Source organism: Telmatherina bonti, assembly GCF_933228915.1.
Source record: "Telmatherina bonti genome assembly, chromosome: 13".
Taxonomy (NCBI): Eukaryota; Metazoa; Chordata; class Actinopteri; order Atheriniformes; family Telmatherinidae; genus Telmatherina; species Telmatherina bonti.
This window is the reverse complement of record NC_136611.1, coordinates 29878735-29900723: the sequence shown is the minus strand read 5'-3', so window position 1 is coordinate 29900723 and position 21989 is coordinate 29878735. Positions and strand designations below refer to the sequence as shown.

Here is a 21989-nt window from a genome sequence, read left to right as displayed (position 1 = left end):
ACAAGACAGTGTTTTCCTGTCTTTGTGCTGTTTCTTTTTGATTTACTTGGCAGATCTTCACTCTCTTACCATAACCGCTCCACTATATTAGACAAATAGTTCCCGGGTGTGAAATCGGAAGTCTGTAAATCCACTGACTTACTTTCAATCTGTGGCATTTCACAAATATTTTCAAGCACGAACGGAGCGAACATATCATAGGTGGAATGATGCATAAGCTGCATTTGTTAAATTCTGTATAACTTGGAGAGATTTTCACAAGCTCCCTCACAGAGAAGTAGAGAGTTCTCTCATTCGAAGACTTATTGGCCACCGGAGATGTGAATTTTTACTGAGGACATGTCATTACCGTGTAATAGATGACACATAACATGTGATGTTGTTCATCCTTCAAGGACATTCCCTGGTCTCCACCACTCGTGGTTCCGCAGTGGGCGATAGAGAATTTATGCTTGTCCCTGTGGCGCTTGGATCTACATCTTAATCCTGACAAGGGATTTGCCATAAAACACTTTCTCTGCACCAAAAGCAGAGGTAGACTTTACTAGATGTGATGCTTGTGAGGAGGGGGGGGGGAGATTGGCAGGTTTTCTTTTAACGCACACTGCAGAGATGTCTCTGTTTTTAACATTAAAGCTATAAATAACAGCAGGAGCAACACAAGGCCAGTGGCAGTAAAAAGGTGTTGGCAAAACAGAAAATCTATTTTTTTTTTTTTTTTTTTTTTTTATTCCTCTTTAAAGCATTGCAGTTTTTTCACAGCCAGTTGTGCAACTGCACCAGGCAGCAGGGGATTTATGTGCAGGTCCAAATGGAAGTGACCAGTGACCTTTCCTGTGGCGTAAGCTAGCTCACAAACTGTCATACAACTGACTGCTTCGACAATGAGCCCCTGCTCTTTGTCCTCACATCTTCCTATCTGATGCTGGTTCCTAAATGTGGGGCATCGTTCGCGCTCTTTTCGAGGAAAAAAAAACAAAAACTTTTTTCTTCCCTCCATGCTCAAAATGTCAGCTGTGTGTAGCACAAAGAAGCCATCCAAGGTCTTTTGAATACCTCCAGGCACTATTGAAGTCATAGGTCAGCCAGTCACTCAGTCAGGGGGTAATGTGTGTTTCATGCTCTTGGCTGAATGTGGTGAGCACTAGCATGGGCTGACGGGCAGCGCAGCGCCTGGGAGGCAAGGTGGAAGTGGAGCGGCGGGCCAAAGCTCTCCGTTTCATGGACTCTCCTGTGATGTTATTATTGTTTTCTCTGTACCCCTGACAAAATAGTCTTTCTTTACTTCAAACGGCTACTAAATCCAACGCATATTTCAAAAGGAGCTCTGCCTTTAATCCCACTGGTCCTGCTGCAATTAGCCGTTAATAGCAACACCCAGCGCAGGTCGTGATCTACAGAAGAAGGGGAGAGGCAAACTAGAGGTCCTTTGATTGTGAGCTACTAAGCATCTCCCGCTCTTCGTTTTTTCTCGTTGCAACCCGTCTCAAGGAGAGGTGGAGACACTTGAGTGAATTCCCCCTTTTTTTGAAGCTGCTGACCTGGGTCAACCTGTAATTCTGGCTGCTGGCCAGCTCCTCTCTCTCTCTCTCTCTCTCGGCATCTCCGTCTCCCTTCCCATTTTCCAAACGGTTCTTCCCTGAGAGCAGGCTGTGTCTTTTGTTACCTTTATGAGGCGTAATTAAATGTGCACGGCATGGCATAGTGTTTGAGCAGGAACCCCAGGCGTGCCATTAGCCAGATGTGGCTGCTCAATCCTTAATGATAGAGGAACAGAGACGGAGGAGACAAGCCCAGGAGTCCTTCATCACGCCATCCCGAGGTGTCGTGTGGGCCTAATTGCCCCATCGTTTTGTGCACCATACAAGCCCCTGTGACACCAAGCTTCATGCATTCATTATGTCGTCTCCCAGAGCTACTTCAGGCTACGGTGTTCAAGTATAACTGGAGGTGGGTGGTACACTCTAGCTAGGCTTTTAGCCAGCAAGTATGATTCATAAGGGGAGATCTCAATGCCTTTGTTCTGAACCTTGCATGTAGGAAGCGATGTGCTCTGTAATGTTCTGCATTAACGGTTTATACCGTTTGCTGGACAGGACACTGTTGCTGTGTACTGACATGAATGACGAGGAGAGAGCGTGAAAGCAGGCATCATCAAGTCATTGGGATTTGTTTTCGATTTTCTTTGGAGTTCTCTCCGTCGATATGGTACATGTACACATTGAAGAGGGGCAAACAGGAGTTTTAAGAAGCCACGTCTCTGCCTCGGGGCTTTAGAATTGCTCAGGGATCAGACTGACAAACACTGACTGATCGGCTCACATTCACACAGAGTTTCCTTCCAGCTTTGCCTGGGATCTTACCACGGAGAGTTCTCATATTTCCTCCTAAGCCCTTTCACTTGCAGTGTATTAAACCCCCCCCCCCCCCCCCCCCCCCCCCCCCCCCCCCCCCCGTCTTTTAATCCAGCCCACGTGGTTTTCCCCCTTAGTAAGCAGATTTGAGTCGGAGAGCTTTAATTAGATGCGTCTTCTTCAGGATGCGGATGTGTCGGGTGGTCCACGCGCAGCCTGGGGAGCGTTGGGTGGAAATGGGCCTACATACCAAACATACGGCACCCTCGCTGAAAAGCAGGCCTCTTCGTTAGCGAGGAACTGACGAGCTGCCGCTCACATTTAGGTAATTAACACTGCCACAGATTGTGGAACAGCTGTGCAATTTAGCACTGTGGCAACACCAGCAAGTCAAGAGAGACTCTGCAAACAGAAGACGGCTGTGAAATAGATTCATAGTGCACCTCGCTCAGGCCTCATCCAAGCTCTCTCCAGGGGCCAAACGTAACGCATATCTTCAGCTACTTGGCAGGATAGCATGACAGATTATTAAAATCACATTGTTTGAGGGTATTTCAGATGATGAATACATGGCAAAAAATCACCGTTTGTATGTTCAGACAGAATGCATGCTACAGAAAACCGATCTGGTTTTGTAAGAAGGCAGTTTTGATTGTCTATTTCAGCATCTTTCTAATAGTCGCATCCATGCTAACCAGCTTAGATCCAGCACGGCTTCAGTCTGCGTCCACGGACAATTGCCGCTGAGGTTTTGAGGGAAGTCGTGGAGAATGGATAGACTGTGTACAAAGCCTCCGCACTTTTCTTCCCATGTAATTTGAGTTCCTTTTTATCTTTCTTTTTTGGTAAAGGCTTTCTTGTCCCCACAAAAACCAAATTATATGTAAAAAGCAATTTTGTTTCTTTTTTGATTATAGTTAATGTATACCATTCCATCCTTCACTTTTATTTGCCTTGTATTTTATCCCCACTGATCCGCAACATCTGGTTTTTGGTTTAACCATCAGGGAGCGGTGAAAGTGTGTGTGCTTGTGTGTGTGTGTGTGTGTGTGTGTGTGTGTGTGCCTATGTGTGAGTGGGTCTCGTACACATGCAGAATAACCCTGACTGCGTTTGTTGGCTTCTACCTGATCATTATAGACAAAACACAAACATCCCAAAGTGTCGGGCATCGTGTCAAGATTCAAGCATTTTCCAGTGACATCCCAAAGATGAAATAAATAAACAGCTGGATTTGAAAGTGCTTTATATATTATATATATATATATAGTTGTGTAGTTAAGTGTGAGTGTTTTAAGGTTGAGCCCTCTTGCCTTCCCTCTCTTCTTTCTTCCCTTGCCTATCATGTGTCAGTGACAGTGACATGCCCAGGGCTGTCAGAAGGCCATGTCCTGGCACTGCGCTCCGTCAGACAGTGAATGGAGAGAGCCCAGGGAACTTGTTAAATTTCTGCAGAGCTAGGCTATGCTGACTTTGACAAGAGACATTTCCTCCCAATCTCCTCAGGTCCTCTGCCAACATCATCAGCCACAACTCAGAGAGCGAACAGGGCAACAGAAGCGATGCAACGATAATAATGTGAAAAATGTCTATCTGCAGTAATGCCAGGTGAAGGCAAACGGACAGGCAGGCAGCTAGCCTGTGCAATGTATTCTGGGAAGCTGGGCCAAGCCCCACTGGGGCTGTCATTTATTTATCCATGTGAAGTGTCTTGAGAGGTGAGGAGAGCAGAGATGGCAGAAGCTTCTCTCTACCAGAGGGGGCTGACTGGCTCTTGAGGAATAGGAAATATAATTGGCCTGCTCTCACTCTTGGCTATGGCACCAATCAGGCAATTCTCCCTTCCATCTCTCACCCACCCACCTTGCTTCCAGACATAGCTGAGGAGATGAGGCAGCACTGGCCTTTCTGGCCCCAAGCAGGGACGACCCCAAACAAGACTTGTCACTTGTGCTTACTGTGGCATTTATTTGATTGGAGGAGGTTTTTTCTTCCTTCCCCTCCCCCCCCCCAGCTTTCCCCTCTGCATTCTGCCACTGCATCTTTCAGGCTTGAGCTGTAACGGTGGAAATGTGAATGCAGTTTGGCTAGGACTACCCACGGTTACTGCTGTGCAAAGCAAATGACTTTGCTGTGAGGGACAGGCCACCTGTTAGTGACAGGGTGAGGCCTGAGCTGATAGAACAAGTGTTAACTGTCAGAGAAGCAGGTTACGGTCTGGCCCCTGCAGGAAGGAGAGGGAGATGGGAGAATAGTTTGCAGTGACCCATCAATCACCACACATGGTCGGCCCTCACACATGCTCCTGGATTTTCCTTCTCATTAGCCTGGAAGAATTACTGGAAGTTTACCACTTCCTTATTTGTGTGTTTGCAGACACATGCCTGTTTGCGTTTGTGATTTTTAGATGGGAATTTAAAGTTTTCACTGTGGCTGAAAATGCAGCTAGAGCGCCGAGCCTTGCAGGCACAATTCTTTTAGAACTGTGTGTGTGTTTGAGTTTGTGTATGGAGTATAGGTGCATGGTTGGGAATAAAAAAATGAATTAATTAAATGAATTAAAAGTGCAGACGCTGGCCAGGGCAAGCATCACAGTCTGTACAAGAGAGATTTACAGCCTCATTGCTAAATTTAACCAGAAATATTATTACAACTACACTTCCAAGAACGCTGTACCAAGAGCTTTGTTTTAGTCTGGAGGAACACAACTATGAAACCAGACATGCTACGGAGGGTAGATTCAGAAAGTAAAAACAAACTATGGGAAAAGTACTGTTATCTATAGAGCTATGTACAACTGGAACACATTGCCAAGTAACATTATCAAAGCAAACAGTAAATATTTGTTTAAAACTCTTTTAAAAATGCATCTCCAAACACATTAAATTGTTGTGTCCTAAATATAGGCTTGATGATGGTAAATACCATTTAGTAGCCATGGTTGTTAATGCATGAAGAAAACTGGTGTAATCAGATGAATGTTGTATTGACTCCAGGAAGAATAGCTGTATTGCAATAGCTAATGGAGATGAAAATAAATACAAATGCATCCCTTTAGTAGTGTATAGTCACATGCTGATGTGTGCCATGGAATGGGATGCCTTGCTAGTTCATAAGGTCAGCTGGAGTCTTCTGCGTAGCCATAAGAAACTATAGATTTGTCCAATAAACAGCAGCCGTCATGTTTCTCCAGGAGTGGCTGTAGGTCTTTCATCGACTGGGTTAGTAAGTTATGGGAGCAATAAGAACAGCAGGAGTAGAGTCTGATTTGACAAAACACTGCAAACCATTCTCCAACCCTACTGTGTCCAGCCTGACAGCTTTTAACACTTGATTAAACTCTTCTCCTGTACGAACAGAAAAAAGCACGAAGGAAGACCCTCTGATGGTATTTCCTGTAGAGCTTGCATGGTGGGTCGTCTGACTTTTATGCTCTGCTTTTGCAGTCACGACTCTGTTTAGATTGGCTTCGTCAGTTCAGCCATATGCATCTTTACTCCAGACAGACATGAAATGCAAACACTCATTTTTCCTTCTCTGCTGAATGAATGCAGTATAGAGGCCCTGGAGCCTGGACCAGCTAATCCAGGGATTCTCTCAGATGTGAGAAAAGGCTTCTTGAGCACACAAGCTGCCGCTTTGACTTCATCTGTTTGCATATCTCTTATTCAAATACAGGCACCAGCCACCTGAGTCAGGCTGGTGGTTTCTGGGTGTGTGGGTGAAGAAATGGCAGAGAGAGAAATCAACATTGCCACAGAAATACTTAAGAATTACTTAAGAAAGATGAGCACAACTTTTTAAATTGCTGTTTATTAAACCAGCTATTAGCATAGCGTAAACACCAACAGGAGCAAGTTTCTTTTATAGATTCCAGACATCTGAACAATGGAGAGTTATTTTCCTGATATTGTTGTCAGGTTTGCGTTATTGACACTGACTTTGAAGCAAGTTAAGAGTCCTGCACTGTGGTAATGAGCTGGTACCTTCTTCAGTCCATTGCAACATGTACACATGCTCCTAAAATGTCACCTTAGCCAATATTGTTGAGATTAAAGACTGGCCTCTGCATATGCCTTTATGACTTGGCGTCCCTTTTGCTCATTTATTTTGTTCAAACAGATCCTCACAAGGCAAAACAAAGCTTTTAACAAGCACTAAGATATTCATTGTTGGCACCACGAACAAGCCCAGAAAAGGGTATTAGTGCTCCAGGGAACATTCTTTGCTTGTTGTTTTTTCTTTACACTTAAATAATTTAACAGTTGCATGTAAGACAAAGTTACATTCACTGCTTCATTATATTTTAATCCAGAGCAAATGATGCTCTGCATAAACTTGGCATGGGCACCGATGTTTAATAGGCATCGCTGCAGTGCTTCCTAATAAATCTCCTCCACTAATCCAAACACATTAAACGTATCCTCACTCTGCCTTTCTCTTCTGTCCAGGGCTTTTATGTTTAAATTTTCCAGATCACTTTCCTCTGCAGGTGTTGTATTATTATCAGATATAACAAACCAATGCATTTTAAATAGTTATACAAAGCTGTTTGAAGAAAGAAAGCTCATAAAAGAAACAATTCCAGCTGATTAGCATTTTATTATTGTGTAGTTACTAAATAGTAACTACACTTTAATAACCACATTGTTTTCTGCAGATGCTAAGATGCTAAGATTTCTGTAGGCATCAATAGCTGGAACTGAAAACCAATCCTAGCATGGTCATTGACAAGATCAGTTCACAGAGTAGTGTGCAAGAATTATGTCACACATTGAAATCTTAAACCCTCTTATAAAGTCTCTGAAATTGTTGCAGTTACGTTAACTACCCTGTGACCAGTACACGAAGTTAGCTTCAAACCGTCCTCATCCTCTTCTCCATTATAAAGAGAAGCTGATATAGTCTGTCACACCCTGCATTAAGTTGCACATGTGGGCTGTGGTTGACCAAAAAGCTCTTCCTCATGATGAGAGCAGTGTGTGTGTTTTTTACGTTTTGTCCACATCCTCATGATGGATTGATGATAGAAAAATCCTTTTAGATGCCCTTGTTCATAATGCAGAAGTCAATGAAAATGCAAGATGAAAGTACAAAAGAAGCATTAGTGTGGCAAAATAGTGTCATGCAAGTTGTTGCTGTTATTTTTTTATTCCTTATGTAACCCCAAAATACAACACAGTCGCATTACTGCTTGTTCCAGACTGTAGGTACTGCAGACTTGATCAAATGTTTTGCATCTCATCTCTGTGTTGAATTAGTGTGTTTGTCTTTAGAAGCGGTGACAGCCCCCAAAAGTTACCCCTGTCACTTTCCACCTTTTGTAACGGCAGCTGAGCACTGAAACAATTTCTAAAGGTGACTGTGTGGGCATTTGGTGTCCTGTCCAACCCTGCAGTGGGGCCCCAGGGAGAAGCTTGGGTTACAGCTGCCGGAAACCTGAGGCCTGATGTCTGCATCAAAAGTAAATTCCACTTAACGTGCCACATCCTTTTCCAGCATGGCCTGGGGGCTTTAGAGGCCTGAGACTCCTTTATATAGTGCATACCATGTTTGTTTGTGCTACCAGGGAGGATCGTGTGCCTTGAAGTGAGATGGTGATGTGAGAGCAACGGGATGTTTGGCAATGAATACCAGTCTACCCTACCCCATTTCTAGTTTTCCACTCCACCCCCCCTGCAGGACAAGTGTCTTTCTTGATTTACAGTCCTTGTTGGTGTTTCACAGGAAGATATTGAGATAAATACCTGAATTATCACTGCCTCATTTGTTGTTGTTTTTGAAAGGGAGAGTGATGTGTTCACTTATTTTCCATCCCCAAGCTCAGCAGCCAGCCAACCTGAAAGGTCAGGGGTCACAGACATCTTGTTGGTGCATGGTGTTGGGATTAGAAGAATGTGGGATGCAAAAAGACCGGTTTGGAGTATCAAGGCTGGAGTTTTCCATTTGGATCCCCACATAGTTTTTCTTGCCTAGAGTCAGCATTAAACTCCCACTGGTATTAGAACAATATTTATTTGTGTTAGAGGGGAGGTGATTCATTTTGCTCAAAATCATTGGCATTGTACGGGTGAGATCTGCCTCTTGCTGCACATTTTTTTTCCTCTCATTAAAGGTGTCCGTGCCCAGAGGAGCAAAACCAGTGCCTACCACATATTTTCATGTAGTGCCAGCTCTGCCTTTTCTTCTCTTTGTGTGCTGTCTTTTTGCTGCAGAAGAAATTCACCATGTGTGGGTTGAGGCAAGGGAAAGGGTCACAGCTTTGCATTTTTTAAGATCCTGTCGAGTTTCTTGTTTTGGTTTGTTTTTTTTTTTCGCTTGGTTTGGTTTTTTTCCTCTCCCTTTTAGCAAATTCATCCAAGTCAAAAGCTCAGTGGCATCTTGAGAGAGAAGACGAAAGGAAGAATGTAACTTGTGTAGCCCGAGGTAGGCTATGACTCACCTAGACATTGTTCAGATGGACTGGAAAAAAAAACAAAAAAACAAGTTCAATAGGAGTTTTTATTGAGCAATGCTTAAAGCCACCTTTCTCTTAACAATCTGCAGTGAGAGGTGGTTTGCCTACCAAGCTTGCCTGCAGCTCTCTGCAGGGTGATTATGTCACAGCGGGCCAGTCAGAATGATGTGTATCTCTCTGTTAGAACGTAGCTCGAATGCAGCAAAGGCTCTGACTAGGAATATTATTATTATCTCCTCCAGGATCCTCTCCTAAGCAACAATGGTGCTGCATTGTGAGAGCTCCAGAGAAAGCTGTTCTTTGAAATAATCCGCTTGTCTGTTATCCTGCCTCTCAGACAATAACATCCAGAAAAAGGCTTTTTTTTTACTTCCCACCACCCACGCTGACAATGGTGTAAAGGCTTTACAACAAAAGCATGATGTGGATACGGGGAAGAGTGAGCTTCCGTGTCCTGTCCTATCATACCTTCTCACACTGGCCCAGAGGGACCCGGGATTTGGTTGTGTCTGCTGGCGCGGCCAGTGAGAGAGCAGTGAGCCGTGTCTTAAAGGGCTATCTGCCATCGCTGCTGGCGAGAAGCCTGGAGAGCTGAGCGGGGCCATCGGTGCTCAGATCTATATCAGGACCAGGGAGTAATGATGAACAGCTCCCTGATTCCACTGGGAGATTACGTGAGGTCCTTATCACTGCTGGCATACATTCTGATATTAATAAGGGAAGGAGACCACGCCCCGTTTACAGTCAGCTGCGCTCTGCTTTCAGTTGCTTTAGATACGTGTGTTTCTCTTTCTTTCACATGTGTTGTTTGAAGCAGGACTTGAACCAACCAGTGAGGAGTATTGCACATGCTTTTAAACCACTGAGCTCTCATCTAGTGTTTCATTAATTGAGTTAAATGGATTGCAATGGTGGAGATGATTTGTGTGTCAGCTTTTATTGCTGCAATATAGAGTATGGCTCATTGCATTACACCACTTAATGAGAGCCCTTAGCAGATGTTTTGTTTCCGCCGGTATTAACATGTACGGGGTCACTTAGGAGGAGAAAGTGGGGATGTGCTAGCGCTAATTTCCAGCTAAACACAGTTGTTAATCAACTGAGGGCCCTTTCACAAACGGAATTTCTCTACTTTTTGTTCCAAACCTGTTTTCCAATGTCTCTATTCTACTTGTTTTGTCCGATTCTGATTGATTTTGTGATTTGCGACCTCATCCGTCCTCCTTCCTCACCTCCATTCTTCAGTCTGGTCTCGTGCAGGGAATTTGAACAGATCCGGATCCTCTGTAGTGAAATATATCTCGTTCTTTTTCCTTCATTTCTCCTTATCTGGTTAGTGCTGGCTGTGGGCCTGCTGCGGCGTTGATTTGTGACCCTCTCTGTCTGCAGCAGCAAGAGGTTTTAATGCAATGCGTGCCTCTGCCCTTCTCCCTACTGATGAAACCGGCCCCTGCATTCCCCTGATAGACTGCTAATTTGTATACTAAACTGACAGGCAGCCATGATAAGGGCTAGCAACTGCTGTGCAGCCTTGGAGGGAAGGGAGGGAGGAGTGATAGTTCGGGGCACAGTAAGCGAGACAAAGGGTAATATTTTACACAAAGCTCAAGCCCCCCCTCTCCCTTGCTCTTCTATCGGCATTCATTTCCTTGCGTCTGTTGCTAGGGGGAGAGGGAACAGGAGTTTGCATGCCTGGTGCTCCATCATACACACACATATTTATATGTACCTTTGGAAATGGAACTTGGGGCAAAGTATGAAGAGGTTTGTGTGTTTTGCAAGCGTGCAAATGGAGACCACTCCATTCTACACAGTCACCGTGGAATTCATTATCATCTTAATGATGCTCCAGTTGAGGCAAGTATCTGCTGGTTGACAGTTGCGTGGGATGCATCCTCTCTCTTTGCCATGTATCTCATCATGCTTGCTGGGGGTTTGCAGTCTTGCTGGCCCACACCTGTTCTGACAAGCAGGCTGTGGAGGCTGCAGAGAGAGCGGAAGGTGGGAATTGAAAGTAAGGTAGATGATGCCTGTTCCCTGGGAATGTATAACACTGCTGTGACTTATAATAAACGACCGCTCGGGAGGTCATTAAGTTTCAGGAACGGTGTGAGGACAAATGCTGGGGAGATAATTAATTTGGTGTCTCCCAGTGCAGCCTGGGAGCTGTAGGCCCACTGTGCAAGTCTAATGCAGCATTTATTGCAAAAAATAAGTATTAGCAGATGTCTGGGGAGAAAAGGTGACGGTGGATGAGGATGGCTGGCTGGATGTTGATCATGGTCTTTACTCGTACATCTTCTCGCTGTGCAAACAATGAAAGATAATAAAATTAACCAGTGAAACAATTTATGCGTAAGATAACGCAGTATTACACCGAGGACTGTTTAAACAAAAAGAGTCAGTCGGTAGATGAAGTAAATCAGGAAAAGGTTTCCAATTAAAATCTGGCAAAGGGAGGTATTAAAAAGAGGTCACTGAATCTGCTGACCTGATTTTCTCTGAAAGCTTCTGCCATTTCTTCTGGGATATAACTACAAATGCAATGTCACCTTTAGTTTTCAGCTGCGTCTCATTCATTTTTGGAAAGAAAGGAGACCCAGAGTTTAAGATGATAGATAAAACTCCAAGTAGTGAGTTTCACTATGTGGGTGTGTGCACGTCAGTGGCGGATTTAAGAGATTTGGGGCCCCAGGTAAAGGCAGGCATGGGGCCCCCAAATATGCCACTTTCTACTCTGCTAAGGTGTATTATTTGCATTGCTATAGCCAGTTTCTTTACTGACGGAGAGGACTGTGTATTATGACAGGGAAGGGTTGCTTCACTTGATGGTACGAACTGATCATTTATTGTGACGAGTCATTCTTTAAGTTACAGATCAACTCACTGACCGCATCACACACACACACACAGATCACATTAGGTATTAGTGTGCTGCCCTATATATCTGGAAGGGAGGCCCCGAGTCACACATAATATAATAATCATTCTGCTGACATTTTAGCGAAAGCCTTTTAATCAAAAACATAATTTTTGTTAGTAGTAAGTAAATAATAAATAATCATAAGTGTATGACAAGTATTATGGGGCCCTAAAGAACTGCGGGCCCTAGGCAACCGCCTAGTTTTGCCTAATGGTAAGTCCGCCCCTAGTGCACGTGCAAGTGTTCGTGCTGGATGGCAGGAGGCCTGGAAAGACGGGTTCAACCTGGATAATTGAGACCGTGATTGTGCATGCCAAAATATTGTCCCATGACCATTTCATTTATTTTCCTAATCACTCCTTTTTTTCACCCTTTATGCTTTTGAATAACTCCTTTTGTTCCAAGTCATATCACATGCATTCAGATGCAAAACGTTTCTGCGTTTTGACACGTTGGGCCACCGCACACATTTCACCGGCTCCTCTGCTGTGAACAGACAGGGAATCATGAACAAAAAAATATGTTGCGCTTGCTTTCTGTGTCTATCATTTCTTAGAAGTGAACATGCTTTGTGCTGCCCATCAAATAGGATTTGCTTTAGAGCTGCCATTCATTCGACAGTAGTTATCTTTTCATGCGAAGGGGAAAAAAATGGCATTTTAAAATTTTGTTTCACATTTAGATTATGCTAAATACCAGTCATGACTGCCCACCTTACCGCTTGTCCTACAACTGTGTGTCAAGAATATAGCATGTGGCAGATGACTCAGAACCAAACTGTAATAATTATAGCCCACAACATAGCCTACTAATAGGTTTCTTTGTTTTTTATACCACAGCTGTTGTGATAGCACGGCCAGCTTGGTTAAAAGATTATACCGGGGAAGGGAGTAGCTTTACCTCCTTTTACAGAGGTAGGAGGAGTGATGAAAAAAGAGTTTGCATGTATTTAATCTGGATTTACCCAGCCTCTGCCTGCAAGGAGTCAATCTGCTCAGCTCCATCACATGCAGGCCATGCAATAGGCCTTCTTAGATCAAAGGTAGATTGAAAGCCTGGGGAACATTTGATAAAAAGCATGAAGGGACCGCTATGTGTTGGGTTGTGGGCAGAGAAAGTGGTCTCTCAGCAGTCTTTGCTAAATGGGGTTAATTGAATCTGGGTAATTGCTGACCTTCCTGTCTCAGTGAAATCACAGCCTTAACTGATCAATGCTTTTCATAAATTTATGTCTCAAGGTCACCGAGTTGATTATACACTGCCCTCCCTCTCTGGATCTGCATTGCCGCGCTTCGGTGCTTTATTCCGAAAAAAGCAAAGCGTGGAGGTGCTTTAACACTGAAAGAATGCAATTAAGTTAGTCTCAGATTCTCAAAATTAATTATCTGGCTGCGTTGTCAAGTAAAAGCAATGTGGACATGGAGAGTTTTCAAGATTTTCTGCTCGCTTCTTTGCCGCGAAAGCAAACGCATTTGGCCCGGCAGTAAATGTCTCACTTACTGCTAGCAAACGTTTCTGCCTCTCCACTCTCCCTCTGCGGCTCAGCTATCATCTGGAGATTTATGCAGCCAATAAGTCATTGGTGTTCAGGGAAATTGTGGACTTTTTAAAACAAACAGCAGTGTAATTTGTAATTTGGCATTCCCTAAATCTGGGAATTATGGCTCTGCATGTGGTGCTTTAGGGAGTTAGCAGTCTAATGGTGGGTTTACTGGCCCAGCTCCTTCCCTGGACTCCCCCCCCTCCTCCTCCTGTTTCTTTTTACGCCTGCCGAGGAAACAGGAGGATTTCACAGCTGCTGAGAGCTGAGCTCCGGCTGGGCCCTGTGACCTCCTTCTTTCTTTTACCCCCTCCCTCAGTCTCACTCCCTTTTTTCTCCCTCTATCCAGCAGTCTCTTTCCTAAGGGAGCTCTTGTGTGGCTCAGAGGAAGCTGAATCATAAAGCATGGCTAATGAATAGAATAGGGAAGGAAAGCTGAGGCCTGCTGACGGCCCTCCAGAGAGGAGGCCAGGCCCCTGAAGCCCCAGGCTCAAATAGCAGACGGCCCTCACAAAGGTCAGGCTTCCTGCGGCCCGCTCCAAGGGTTTTTGGCTCCCAGGCAATGTGGTTTAAATTTCCCCCATTATTTTTTTTAAACGGTTAAATTTCCCTGTTTCCTTTGGAAAACCTGGCCTTTGCTCCCTTTTTTCATTGTCTTTCTGTTTCTCTCTATATATATTTCCCCTCTGTCTCATCTTTCTCTGTCTGTTTTTAATGGCAGCCAGGGTTGCCTCAACAAAGAGAGTGTGAAGAATTTGTTATACATGACCTCTGCACAGCACAACCGCAGGCGGCGACGACTGCCAGCAGCACAGCCCAGTGAAAAAATGTCAACTTGACCAACAAAACCCAGAAAGTTCTACAAAAACAACAGCTAGCCGAATCAGGGCTCTGCTTTGACATGCCTTTTTAAGAAGGGCTTTTGCAAGCCAGCCTTGTAATTGTGGATTATGTGACTGACTCACACAGACTTGGCAGGTGCAAAACACAGTATTAAAGCCTAAATATCGGTTGTTGATGCCGCTTGGAATACGTTTAGAATATAAAACAGCTCATTGCACACTGAAGATGACCAAAATAGGAATAAGGAGGTCTAGGTCATTGTGGCACATAGTAAACACCGGTTTTTCTCTGCTCTTTCTCAGGAACATGTTATGTCTGTCTTGCTTTCTGGATAACCGCTCTGGTCATAACAACTGTTTTAACTGTTACAGTGAGTTAAAGCATTACTTACCCTGTCTTTTTGGTTTTGTGACCCCGTGCCACTCCAAGTAGGACTCTGAGCCAGCTCACGTGTCCATTTGACAAGCTTCATTTCATTCTGAGCTCATATTTTTCTTCCAGGGCCCGTGGGGCCATGATTCAAGGCTGAGGTTGTGCTGTTGCAGTGCTGAGTCTTGGTAGTGGAGCGTTTAATGTTGTGCTAAGCTAACAAAGAGCCTGTGTTGTAGCTTGGCGCCCTGGTTCTGGGAGACTGTAAGAGGGCAAAGCACCACACTCTGTCTTTCCTCTATAGTCTTTTACTTTGTCTACTGTAAAAGGAAACAGGATTTTTTTCACAGCTGAGTGGTTCCTCTGTCTTAAAAAAGTCCACTTAATGAATTTTAAGAGCTTTTATTGACCTTATCTTACTCTGCATCATTTTCTATTACTTTTTAAACTACCTTGAAGACACCGACTTGTTTTTTGTCAATCTCATAACTGTTCTGGCTATAACTGGAATAGCAACAGGTAACTTGCGCTCTTGAGACAAAACTGCCTTGTTGATTCAAGCTAAATGTTAAGTCTGTTACAGTTGGCCGAGATCAGCTGGTTCGTTCATGTTTTGTTTTACTGTCATTGAGATTCCTTGCCGTATAGATGCTGTAGAACTTGACAGGAGCTTTTCTGCGTAACTAACATCGCATAGCAACACTTTACATCCGCTATTAGGACTTTTATTAGGATGATTTTGTATTTATATATGGTCTGCGTGTTGGTAGAAGAAATTAGATAAACTATGTTATCATTGAGCGTTGTTATGGTTAAAGCTGAGACGAGACATAAAGCACAGATGTACAGAAAAGCAACGCAGTGGCGATGAAGGAGAAATCGGGAGGTCTTGGGGAGAAGAGGATGTCCTCAAAACACTTGTGAAGAAGCTAACAGAGATGCCAAGGACAGCCATCTGTGTTTACTAAATCATTTGCTTTCTCTTTCTGTCTCTCTTGTACTCACTCAGATTCACTGTTCATTCTTTACATATGCTCCCTTTGTGCAGCATGAAATACAAGTATGGCAGTTAAGGACACTCGGGCCCGTTGGGTGGAACATATGTTCAGCTTTTGCAGATTTTTACAAGTCCACAGATGAGAGGAGCTAAAGCGAAAGGAAATTGTGCCTTCAAACAAAGACCCTATATTACAGGCTGAGGAGGATTTTCATTGTTGATATAATCTTATGAGCACACGTGAATTTCTTGCTTTTCAGTCATGGTCTCTCCCACATGCTCAAAGAGCATACAATTTTTTTTTTTTTTAATTCATATTTTTCATATCTAGTGGATGGTTGCCAGCATGTACAAATCCATATGAAGCAGAGAGGGAAATATTTTTCATTGTTTAGTCTACAAGTCTCCTATCACTTCATAGTCATATGTCGTTTTCCTTTATATTTAGACTCAACCACCATTTGATTGTAGTCCATCCGGTTTATGCTGCTCACCATCAATCACATCGGCCGCCTCTGCCACTTACAGATCATCAACTGATACTGAATTATTTTTTCTTAATGAAGACTTAGCTTTTAGAATAAAATCATATACTGTCCAAGATCTAGACTGTTAGTTTGCAAGTAATTGCAGTGTGCACTGTGATTTCTCACTCACAACGTGTTGTCATCAGCCTTTGTGCTCTAATGCTGCATAGCCATCTTACAAGCTTCCTCTGTCCTTGACTGCGTGTCTTCTGAGGGTTTTCAGGTGGCCCAACAGTGCCACCTAATGTTACTTCATCAGGCAAAGCTAGACAGGGACTGTCTGGCACAGGAGGAGCTCCTCTCTTTGGCTGATTGCAGACTGTTGATTGATTGTGTAATGCTGCGTGTGAGAGCTGAACTTTACCTCCATGCGCTTGTGACTACATTTGTGTCTGAATAAGCCTTTTTTACTAGGCGGACAAAGTATGTGCCAATGCTTGCGTTAGTTTTTGACGTATTGCCTTGAAATTTATGTGATACTGTTCAAATAGGATTGACTGTAGTTTATCAGTGATTCAGCTAAGCAGACAAATCCACTTAAGGTGTGTCTTCTTGTTTTTGTTTTTTTTTCCAGGTATCTGATGTAGGATCAGAGAAGCTCTTTTCCCCTACCACACCCAAAGGTAAGAGCGGGATCTGTTGTCTTTCTGTGTTCAGCTTCAGCCTTTCCTCCTCTGCGTTATTCATACACAGAGCAACTGGCTCTTTTTTTGTAAATTAGTCCAATTCTACCTCGCTCTAATCCTACAGCTCCTATTCACATTTGAATGTTGACAGACATAAACAAGGTCTGGTGACTACATATGCATGAATTTTTGCCTGGGTGCATAGTGGCGTTTCTTGGACGACCCCGCCAAAGGCTTAGCCCTCCTACATATTGGTTCATTAGAGGGGATTTAAAGCCTCCCTGCCACATGCTCCCACAAATGGGAACTTCCCCTCAGGCAATACAAGCTATCTGACAGCAGGCCTGGACCATAATGGATGCCAAAGGAAAGACAGAGAAAGAGCTTTGTCAGCTCCCCAGACAACACAAACTCAAACTGTGCTGTCACATGTGCACATATGTGGATTATAAACGTCTTTGTTTTGTTTTGTTTTTTTTACTGTATGATAATACATGGTTCAGCATGATCTTGTGCGTTTGTGTGCATCTAGTGACAAGCATTTGTGAGTGTATTTGTCACATTGTGGGCACCACACAGGCACAGACTGTTGGCTGCACCTGAATAATTACTGCATGTAATGATGCTTGGCAGGTCAGGGTAGGGGTAAAGGTGTCAAGCTGTGGATGCACGATGGAGGGAGCAGGGGAGAGGCGCAATCAGCCCATTTGTGACACATAGCATCATGCAGACCATGTCCCCTCTGGGCAGGAACCAGGAAGGAGGCCCATTAACACAAGCTGAGGGAGAAGGAGGTTGATCTGCTCACTGTAAACTTCAGCCAAAAGAGGAAGGTTTTTTTAGGCGGTTACTGGTGGGGCAGGTGGCCTGGCAATGTCTCAACAAATAGATCAACACGCTTCAGCTAGAAAAAATGTTGATGTTGGAATGTTGTTTGTTAAATTGACACATGGTCCCTTTGATTTCTTTTTTATTCGTCAGTCATCCATGCAGTATGCATGGAAAATGTTCACCACAGATTTTAGTTTTTTATGTAGCTCCTTTTATTTACCATCACATTAAAACATCCATTCTAAGATCTATATTTCCTTTCAACGTCAAATAAATGTGTTGTAGCTTTAACTGATGAATGGAAAAGGTTTGCTGACAAGAAGGAGATAAACTAAGCATCCTAACTGTGTGATATAGATGACCTGTGACCACCATAAGCATTGTAGAACCAGCATTCAAAGACTTGTAGGCTCTCATGGTTTAGTCAACAAAAGAACTGCTTCTCTTATCAGCTGTCAGGGTCTTGACTTAGTTTACCAGCATGGTTGTTCAGAACATGCCTGCATACAAGCAAACATCCATGGCATGAAAACCTAGTAGTAGCGCACAGGCATTGTCTTCAGCACTCGTGCAAAATCCCCTGCATTATAGCGGGTGAAGGAATGCGTCTGTGGATCTTACTAATGCGCGAGCAGGGTAGAGGATTAGGTCCTTGGAATTACATCCAGACAATCCAATCAAAGTCTCTTCTGATTATCACACAGATCAAGCAGATCTTGTTTGGGTGATGTAGTGGAAGGGCACCAGATTAGAATTAGGGGTTAGAGAGGGTGAGGCAGCAGAGAAATCGGCAGGTTGAGGGAGTGATTTGGTGACGATGAGGAAGAAGTCATTTGCAGAGTGGCGAGCCAGCACTCATCTCATATTCCAATGTTGTTGTTTGGAGCTGTAATAGATTCTAAGACAGTGTTTGTTCATGGCCTAGACTGGTTTTTCTGTGTGGATAGTGTGTGTGTGTGTGTGTGTGTGTGTGTGTGTGTGTGTGTGTGTGTGTGTGTGTGTGTGTGTGTGTGTGTGTGTGTGTAATACAGAGAAGCCCACAGGCTGTTTTCCTCTGGTTTAGAATGCAGCAACATAGCATATGTGTCCCATTACCAGCCTCACTCACAGTCCTGTGGGACTGATGAAAAACCCTCTTTTCCTCTGATCACCAGGCCTGTCGAGCTGTTAGCTGGTAGACTTTCAGACAGATGCAAACACTAACACACACACATAAACACAAACATTATGACACACATAAATATGTAATGCCGTGATGATGTTTGGCTTGTAGAATTGACTAGATAATGAGCGTTTCTTTTACTTTTACCTCTTCCTTTTGTTCAAAACATTCTGCTGCTTTTTCAGCTTGAGTTTTTGGTGAGCAACCATGGGTACGAATGGTTAAGGTTACGTCCAAATTGTACACAAGCCCACAGACTGTCATGTTAATGAAATGGTTCAGGGTTCATAGAGAAGAGAAACAACCAACATTGTAATCAGTGACGGCAGAGCACTGTAATTATGCACACAGAACAGGGTTTTGGGCAAAACCCAGACACCCTTGCCTTCTTTCTCTCATATTTACTTTTCATCATCTCAACATTGCTAGTGTGTTGACAACCTGTGATTCATGCAAACCAGTAGTACTGATAATAGTACACGCTAATGGTATCTGTAATAGCACTGCACACACTATGTAATTCGCTTTTGGGTGTTTTTATCCAGCTGCTAGTAGGGGTTCTGCTGAATGTCTGTCTGTGTTGGTGGTTATGTTGTAGGATGGTACAGGAGAGGGCAAGCGTTATCTAACAGTTATTGGTTTTTGCTTATTTCCTGTCTTCCTGCAAATTATTGATTTCCTGGAGGATGGCATGTTTAAGTAAAAGCGCTGCACAGATTTGTGCTCCACTTAGGGCTACTCTTATTGAATCGCAGGTCAGAGTTTATTGTTGTCACTTGCCGGAAGGCAAATGAGAAACTAAATGTAGCTGCTGAGTGTACAGGGCACCTCCACAGAGCACAGATAAACATTTTACTGGCAGGTCCTCCTATGACATTTCACAATGCTTGGCCTATGGAAGTGGTACGGAGTTATCACCTAGCTGTCAGCAGCTAGAAATATCTTACAAGAGCATTTAGGAATCTGCACTGACTGTGTTGAATGTTGCATGTGTGGATGGTAGAGAAATGGGTTTGGTATATGCACCATCTTTTACAGTCTCTTGTACTCTCTGAGGTTGCGTTGTCTTAGTGCGCTCAAACCTACCATAGCATGATGGTAAACCCATGAAGTGTGCCTTCCACCAGAAAAACCTGAGGCATCTTGGGATAGCAGGGCAAAGATTGGTAGAAAAGCCATTTCTGAAGTGGATTTGTGCCCTTGTAATCCTGATTAATTTTGACCCGTTGTGCTCATTTTAAACAGAGCATTACAGTAAGCGTGAACACAGCAAGCTCCAGGGCGAAACTAGGAGCTTAGCGGCTTTGGGAGGCTTAGCTGCAGATGGCATTTTAAGCCGGACTTAATAAATTGTTTCCATTAAACTTACCGGCCCACACATACTGGATTAGACCAGTGGAACAAAGGAAGAGTAGAGCGTGCAGACAGAGAGGTGGAAAGAAAGCACACACATCTGCCATCATGCACATCTGACAACGCTAGCATCTCTCTGAGGCCACAAGAAAGGTGAAGTTCCTGTTGCATTTAGGGAGAGACGCTTTTGGACATAAATGCTAAATTCCCTCTCTCTAGACTTCTTGCTCATTGGGGATACTGGACCAATTTGCTTAATTGACGTCAAAGTAAACAAATAAAAAAAAAATAAAAATACATAAACCATTTAGCTTGGCAGTGGATTTAGGGCTTATCCCCAACTGTTGTTTATATATAAACACATTACCAGTGCTGTAGCTTAAGGGTTTAGGATCTGCCCATACACTTGTTTTTTTCTTCCTCCGCTCCTTTGAAGCCTTTTTACTCATATACCCATCTGCTTTTGTGGGAAATTAATTCCTTATGGTAGAACCCCGCCTCTCCCCTTTTCTGTCCTCAGACCGCCTCCACTGTACCTCCATCCCCCATCAGCTCATGGCTCACTCCCTAAGCTCTCATTATGTGCTACACAGTCCAGGGTCCCTGTGTCGAATCACTAATCAACCACCCTGTCTGCAGGCCTTCTCTTTCAATAGGTGCTGAGTGGCCTTTGTTCCACCGCTGCTGTTAGCTGCATGTCAATAAAAGGTCTGCGGTCTACTTTACCTCCTCTTCCATTACTTAGGCTGGCCGGGACTCCAGGGCTGCTCCTGCAACACAAAAATGAAACAGACTCACCTGCTGGATTCTTGAATCTAGAAGTGAGGAAAGATGGTGATTGTGGAGAGAGCAGTAAGGTCAGGGGACAGGGGGATTGAGGGCAGCTCAGGCATAGTGAAGTAGATGAGAAAGCATGTTTGTATCCAGCTGAGCAGCTCACCTCTGGCCAGGTCAACGTAATGTATCACTAACCTCGGTGGCCAGTCTGACTGTTTGTAGCCTCTTGCCCATTAAATAATGAATGGAGGTGACCCTCTGAACAACTAATCAGCTTTTTACCACTTTTTAGTCAGAATATAGTAGAGGTAGCTGAACAGCGGCCACTGGTTTGTAGGCAGACTTCGCAGCTGAATAAGGGCGCATTCACATCAGCCTTTTTGATCCGAATCCAAGTTTGTTTGCTTGGAAAGTCCATGTCGTTTGGGGAGCTGTGAATGCCCCAAACAAATTCTGATTCAGACCAAAGAAGCGGACTCGGTTAGCCGATAAACACAGGTCTCAGCCCGTTTCAAGCGAACCAAATACAGGAAGCAGACTATAAAATAAAAAAAAAGTAACTTCCAGCATTTACGTAGTATTGCATTGTGGGTAAACACATAGTAATTGCGTTAAGAGTCCCATGCATCATCTGTTCTTTATACTACATCCATTGTTGCAGTGTATTTCTGCAGTATACTTGCGTAAGACAAAATAAAAAATCCGAAACAGCGATAGTTTCGTGTTCAGTCTTTAACTCACAACAGAGTTTTCTTCTACACGCAGGTCTTGTTCTTTCTTTTGCTAAATACTAGAGCAGCGCCACCTTTGGTGGGAATGGAGATATATTATTCTAATGGTTTGGCTCGTTTGACCAAAGTGCAGCGTGAATGCAATCTCAGTCTGAATGGATACACCCCCCTACAACAGAGCCAACTTCCCAATCGGACCAAGTCCAGTGGACTATCCTGATGTGAATGCATCCTAAGAGAAGAAGCATGCGAGCCTTTTCACGGCCCGATCACCAAGTACTGAAACTGAAAGCAGCCATTACTAATGGGAGATCCAAGCCTGGTGAAACTCAACTTTGAGTACCTGTTCAGATCATTCCATACAGCACATGTTATCTTCATCAGAAAGACATGTGCTCCTGTACTGACATGGTTCTCAGCTCAAGACCTGGTGTTTTGACGCTTGTCCAGTCATATGTTACAGCGACATTTTAAAAAAGATGCTGCAAGTCGGTAGTTC

General features: G+C 43.8%; 1 protein-coding gene across 5 annotated transcripts in view; it reads left to right on the top strand.

Annotated features, from left to right (window-relative positions):
- fbrsl1 (fibrosin-like 1) overlaps positions 1–21989 on the top strand; it is a 276833-nt gene that overhangs the window by 225354 nt on the left and 29490 nt on the right. For all 5 annotated transcript variants that reach the window (XM_079251042.1, XM_079251044.1, XM_079251041.1 and 2 more), the window contains one exon: positions 16585–16633. In XM_079251042.1, coding sequence (XP_079107168.1) covers positions 16585–16633 — 49 coding nt within the window. The remainder of the gene's footprint in view (positions 1–16584; positions 16634–21989) is intronic.